General features: G+C 44.7%; 1 protein-coding gene across 1 annotated transcript; it reads right to left on the minus strand.

The window, feature by feature from the left end:
- Positions 1-708: 708 nt before the first annotated feature.
- On the minus strand, positions 709-1622 carry LOC107573431 (uncharacterized). The gene is made up of 3 exons (XM_016259866.1): positions 1364-1622; positions 1208-1278; positions 709-1096 (listed from the first exon to the last, which is right to left on the minus strand). Exons 1-3 carry the CDS (start codon positions 1556-1558, stop codon positions 709-711), a joined length of 654 nt encoding a protein of 217 aa, XP_016115352.1. The 5' UTR covers positions 1559-1622.
- Positions 1623-6081: the final 4459 nt, after the last annotated feature.

Genomic DNA, 6081 nt, shown 5'->3' on the forward strand with positions numbered 1-6081 from the left:
TGTATAGACTCGCAAAAATAAACAATAGATCAGTTCAAACATTGTAAATTTGTAAAAATGAACAATAACACCTGAACTCACTGAACTGATTAATGAACTGATTGAAACTGATTAAACTTATTGAAAGATACTATGCCCAAGGCCATTGGAGTGACTTAATGCAAACACTTCTGTATGTAGTGGTAAAAGAAAAAATGATCTGCTCTGTCTCTAATGGTGTGCATTACATCAAGATCTTTATAAATTCGCTCGACTAACATGTCTTCCTGAGCACAAACAACAAAATCACACCACTCTAGCCCTGTCAAGAGCATCTGACCTTGAACTTGCCAGTAGTACTTGTGCTGCCTCCTGAGTTTCAAAGCACCACCGGACATTTTTAGATAGGGGCAGTCCACATAGCTCTGGATATTGGGGCATTTGACCTCAAGGAGACCAAATGGTGGGTTCCCAGAGGGATCAAAGATGACTCCATCAGGAGAGCTACCTAGCCATGGAGCATCAGGATGTACAATGAACCCGCAGGGTGCACAGTTCACGTTTTTAAGAGTGCAATACTCTTTAACAGCGGACCTTACAATATCAATACCTCTCCTCATGTCTATGGTCTGACCAGTCCCCCTGAGAATTCTCTCAGCCAGATTCTCTGCAGATGTCCACAAACATGGCATACCTCGTGGAAGCAAGTAGATGTCACTCTCATCTTTCTCAAACGACCTCTGCCCTTGTGTTGCAGCTGCAGTGGGCCATGTTGAATGACACCTCCAGAGACTTCAGGTGCAGATGTTCCTGCTCTGATAGAACATAGGCACAGGATGGTGTTTCGAGCCTGTAGCTGTGGATGGGAAGGGAGGGTGAGGCAGGGGCAGATGGGATGTTGATGACTTCCCTCATTGCTGGTGGTTTATGCTGAAATGACAGCATGCTCCTTGCCTGGACAGCTCCAAAAGCAGACTGGACTAACGGGACATCAGCTGACATGCCCATTGTTGTTACCAAGGGTGCAAGTGAAGGGGGAAAGTCTTTGTACACCTCTGATACTCTCAACATGGCAAGATCCGGCAGTTCCCCATCTAGCGCCTTGTAGAGAGAACTTCTGAAATATATTACCAGTAAAAAAATAGTATTAAAGTAAAAATCACTACACCAAACTTCTGCCACAACATACATAAAACCACACCGAGATACAAAGTAAAGATAATCTCACCTTACACAGTCTGTTGTTGAGTTTCTGGGTTTTCTAAACTCCATTTCTTCAACTGGGCCTGGCCTAACACCCTAACATTAGAGACACATTCAACATGGCATCACAATAGCTACAATATGCACAGTAATAGTACAGTTCACATGTTACATGACTTACCAGTGTCCTTGGTTTATGCCAGATCTGCTCTGTGTCTGTGCAGCTGTGCACCAGGGGAACAGCAGGAATGTTTAGCTGTGAATAATGGGCAGTCTGATAAAGAAGTGCAACCAAATGATTGCATAAGGCACAGCCCGCCACACAGGAACAATGGCTGCTCACCAAAACAACAGGTTTTGAGTGCTTTAACACCATCTAGGGAGAAATAGAAGCTTAGATGAGATATTGCTTGACAGATAAAGCATTAACAAGAAAAATAATGCTGTATTCTGAGGCTCACAGACAAAATATGAAAATGTATTAATTTTTAACAATATGATACAGGCCTATTTTGCTTGGCTAATGTTACTTTTATTAAGCTGACAGGCAATTTATCAGCTTGCCTAACAATAACCCTACTCTCAAGTTGTGTGGCTTTTCACCTTTCTTCATGGATCTATGACAGACTGCCCTCACGCTGACCTCTCCTGTCACCTTGTCTTTCATTGACACTGTGAGGAAGGACGACGAACACACAATTTGAGACTGTAACGTTACATTTTTACACAGTATCTTGACAGTATCTCTATAAAAGAAAACTCACACAAACTCACAATCGAAAGTTAGCTGACAAGCCTGTCAGTCATAGTCGAACAAAACAGCTAACTTTAACGTTAGCCATCTAATCGTTCACTTAACATTAACGCTAACGTTAGCTGCTACAATAACATTTCAACATAACGGCTTACCCTCATAATTATTGATGTAGCTGGCCATATAAATCTTAAATCCCTTTTCCCGTTTGCTGGAGGGAGTGGGGCATGACTTCTTGACAAGTCGGTCCACATCATTGATAGTCAGACGAGGTAGGTCTTGAAGACAGCAAGTGTAAAAGAGAGCCATGTTTGCCTGTTGTCGGTCTGTCTGTCGGTCAAGTGAATTAGAATTTCGCGGTCATTGTAACAGGAAGTTTGTTAGCCGGTATAAGCCAATCTGGAATTATGACGTGCATTGAGCGCATAGGAACGTGACATAATTTTGGTCTAGAATCGAAGTACTACATGTCTGCCATCTAGTGGTAGGTAATACAAATAATATATTTCACCATATTAGGAACTACAGTCTATTTTATTAAGGATGACGTCTTGTCACAATTTTGCGACTTTGGCGCTTAGAGGGTTAATATGTACTGGTAATAGGGCTGTGCAAATAATTGAATGCGATTTTCATGCGCTTCTCGTCAGTAAAGCCGGTTCTGTGATTAGTAGTAAATCTCCAGCACGTGATTTTACATGGAGCAGCATTTACTACACAGCGCTGTAGTTCACTGACAAGTTACGCAATATTGCATTCATAATTGCAGGCGATTCATTGCCGACAATGAACGCGATATTGCATAGCTTGTCAGTGAACTATCAATTTACTACACAACTATGTGTAGTAAATGCCGCTCCATCTGAAAGCATGTGCTGGAGATTTACTACTAATCACAGAAACGGCTTTACTGATGAGATGCGGATGAAAATCACATTTTATTATTTGCACAGCCCTAACTGGTAATATAGTTTGACATAATTATTTCACAAATGCTTATAGATCATTACAAGTTTTGGTAACACTTTACAACAAGGTCTCATTTGTTAACATTAGTTAATGCATTAGTTCATAACATGAACTAACAATGAACAATATATTTTTACTTTGTTTACTTTGTTAATGTTAGTTAATAAAAAATATTCTTGTTCATGTTAATTCACAGTGCATTAACTAATGTTAACAGATACAACTTTAAATTTTAATAATGTATTAGTTGTAAACTTAATATAAACTAATATCAATAATTGCTATATAATTATTGTCATGTTAACTAATATAGTTAATGTTAACAACTGAAACCTTATTGTGAAGTGTTGCCAAAGTTTTATATATTGTTGTGTGTGTGTGTGTGTGTGACACACTCTTGATTTTATAGTGTAACCCTTTCATTGCTTTATCCCTTAAAACCAGACTGCCAGAGGTTTAGAGTAAATGCATGTGCCCGCTGTGCTCCGTTTTCCTGATGCCACCGGGGTGGCGATTGCGCTGATGTTTTGGGCCCGTTATCACTGCTTGCAACTATATTGTTATCCTTATTTCTGCATAATTTCACTCTTAATATAGCCTTAAAGGTGCAGTGTGTAAATTGTAGCGGCATCTAGCGGTGAGGCTGCAAATTGCAACCAACGGCTCAGTCCCCCGCTCACCCCTCCCTTTAGAGAAGCTACGGTGGCCGATACAGGACTAAGATGTCATCGGTAAAGACAGCGGAGAGCAATAAGATTTCTTTAGAAAGGTAAATTAAGGAATTATATTTACTTAATTATTTAATAAATCAATGTTATTGCGAATATTAATGTACTTGTTCATCATTGTGTCAGTGTTTTATTAGCAAGAACAACAATGTGACGAAACGCACTGTGTGCTACATGTTTGGCCTTTCCTTTTGTTTGGACTATGGACATGCGGATTACCCCTCCTGCCACAGGGAAGGAGCGAGTGGCTCGAAACCGGGCTCTGGTGGCTCTGAGGCAGCAGGGAATGGAGTTTGGAGGTTTTGCCCAGATATTTTGGATGTTTTCGGTGGGGCTGAATTATAATGAGGCTGCACTTAAGGACTTCTTTAATGTCTGTTTTGATGATCCTTTGCCCCAGTGGGAAATGGAGGGACTCAGGATCATGGATTTCTGGGGCTTCGTCAAGTATCTCCATAGTCGAAGTAAGTGGGCAATACCAGGCCAATCAGAACCCTTCCGCAGGGATTTTCACACCACCTCTACCCTTCAGACTCCCACTGAGTGGCGGAGGGTGAGAAGGAGGAGGACAGTAGAGCCCGCTCCACTCCGGGAGCTCACAGAGTCCACTCCAGAGCCCGCTCCAGTCCGGGAGCTCATGGAGTCCACTCCAGAGCCCGCTCCAGTCCGGGAGCTCACGGAGCCCACTCCAGAGCCCGCTTCAGTCCGGGAGCTCACGGAGCCCACTCCAGAGCCCGCTCCAGTCCGGGAGCTCACGGAGTCCACTCCAGGACATGCTAAAGTCCGGGAGCTCACAAGGTCCAATTTGGAGCCTGCTCCAGTCCAGGAGTTCACGGAATCCACTCCAGGACATGCTCCAGTCCAGGAGCTCACAAGGTCCAATTCTGAGCCCGCTCCAGTCCAGGAGTTCACGGAGCCAACTCCAGGACATGCTCCAGTCCAGGAGCTCACAAGGTCCAATTCTGAGCCTGCTCCAGTTCAGGAGTTTACGGAATCCACTCCAGGACATGCTCGAGTTCAGGAGCTCTTAGACCCCATTTATGAACTCGCTTCAGTCCGGGAGCCCTCTGAGTCCACTCCAGAGCCCGCTCCAATCCGGGAGCTCTTAGAGCCCATTTATGAACTCACTTCAGTCCGGGACCCCTCTGAGCCCACTTTAGAGCCTGCTCCAGTCCAGGAGTTCACGGAATCCACTCCAGGACATGCTCCAGTCCAGAAGCTCACAAGGTCCAATTCTGAGCCTGCTCCAGTTCAGGAGTTTACGGAATCCACTCCAGGACATGCTCGAGTTCAGGAGCTCTTAGACCCCATTTATGAACTCGCTTCAGTCCGGGAGCCCTCTGAGTCCACTCCAGAGCCCGCTCCAATCCGGGAGCTCTTAGAGCCCATTTATGAACTCACTTCAGTCCGGGACCCCTCTGAGCCCACTTTAGAGCCTGCTCCAGTCCAGGAGTTCACGGAGCCAACTCCAGGACATGCTCCAGTCCAGGAGCACACAAGGTCCAATTCTGAGCCTGCTCCAGTCCAGGAGTTCACGGAGTCCACTCCAGGACATGCTCCAGTCCAGGAGCTCACAAGGTCCAATTCGGAGCCTGCTCCAGTCCAGGAGTTCACGGAATCCACTCCAGGACATGCTCCAGTCCAGGAGCTCACAAGGTCCAATTCTGAGCCTGCTCCAGTTCAGGAGTTTACGTAATCCACTCCAGGACATGCTCGAGTTCAGGAGCTCTTAGACCCAATTTATGAACTCAGTTCAGTCTGGGAACCCTCTGAGTCCACTTTAAAGCCTGCTCCAGTCCAGGAGCTCATGGAGCCCACTCCAGGACCTGCTCCAGTCCAGGAGTTCTTAGAATCCATTAAGGAATTCACTCCAGTCTGTGAGCCCTCCGAGTTCATTGTGGAACACTTGCTCTGCCCGGTCATGGCCAAGGAGACCATTCCAGAGCAATCTGCCGGTCCTGTTGCAGCGGTTGAGGCTGGTACTAAACTCTCTCTGCTCTTGTTTACAGTTTGCCTTGGGTCCTTGAGGGGGTTCTCTATCACACCATTGCTGCCAGGCAGGATTCCGGCTTGGCTCTGGTTACCCGCTTGGGTTCCTGTTTGGCAGGAGCCTCACTGGCTCATTCCTCCGGCTCCATCCTGGCTATCTGCTGGGGTTCCTGTGTGGTAGGGGACACACACACACACACACACACACACACACACAGACCCACATACATAAACATTACAGGCTAAAAGAGACTTATCCCCATTTTAAAGAATATGACAGCATGTTACTAAAGCAAATCATTCATTTTAAACAACTATTCAACATAAGCTTAAGCTTAAGCTTAAACTTATTGAACTTATAAAACACATCATAGTAACAAACATTTTACTAAAGCAAAGCAAATCATTTATCATACATTTTAATCATGTATTCAACATTTATTTATGTTTATTGAACTT

This window comes from Sinocyclocheilus grahami, unplaced genomic scaffold (assembly GCF_001515645.1).
Source record: "Sinocyclocheilus grahami isolate Dianchi unplaced genomic scaffold, SAMN03320097.WGS_v1.1 scaffold1941.1, whole genome shotgun sequence".
NCBI classification, from domain to species: Eukaryota; Metazoa; Chordata; class Actinopteri; order Cypriniformes; family Cyprinidae; genus Sinocyclocheilus; species Sinocyclocheilus grahami.

Coding starts and splice junctions, on each gene's coding strand:
- LOC107573431 (XM_016259866.1), bottom strand. CDS start 1,558: ATGGTGTTAAAGCACTCAAAACCTGTTGTTTTGGTGAGCAGCCATTGT. Junction 1,279..1,363: donor GGCATAAACCAAGGACACTG/GTAAGTCATGTA, acceptor CTCTAATGTTAG/GGTGTTAGGCCAGGCCCAGT. Junction 1,097..1,207: donor TCAACAACAGACTGTGTAAG/GTGAGATTATCT, acceptor AATATATTTCAG/AAGTTCTCTCTACAAGGCGC.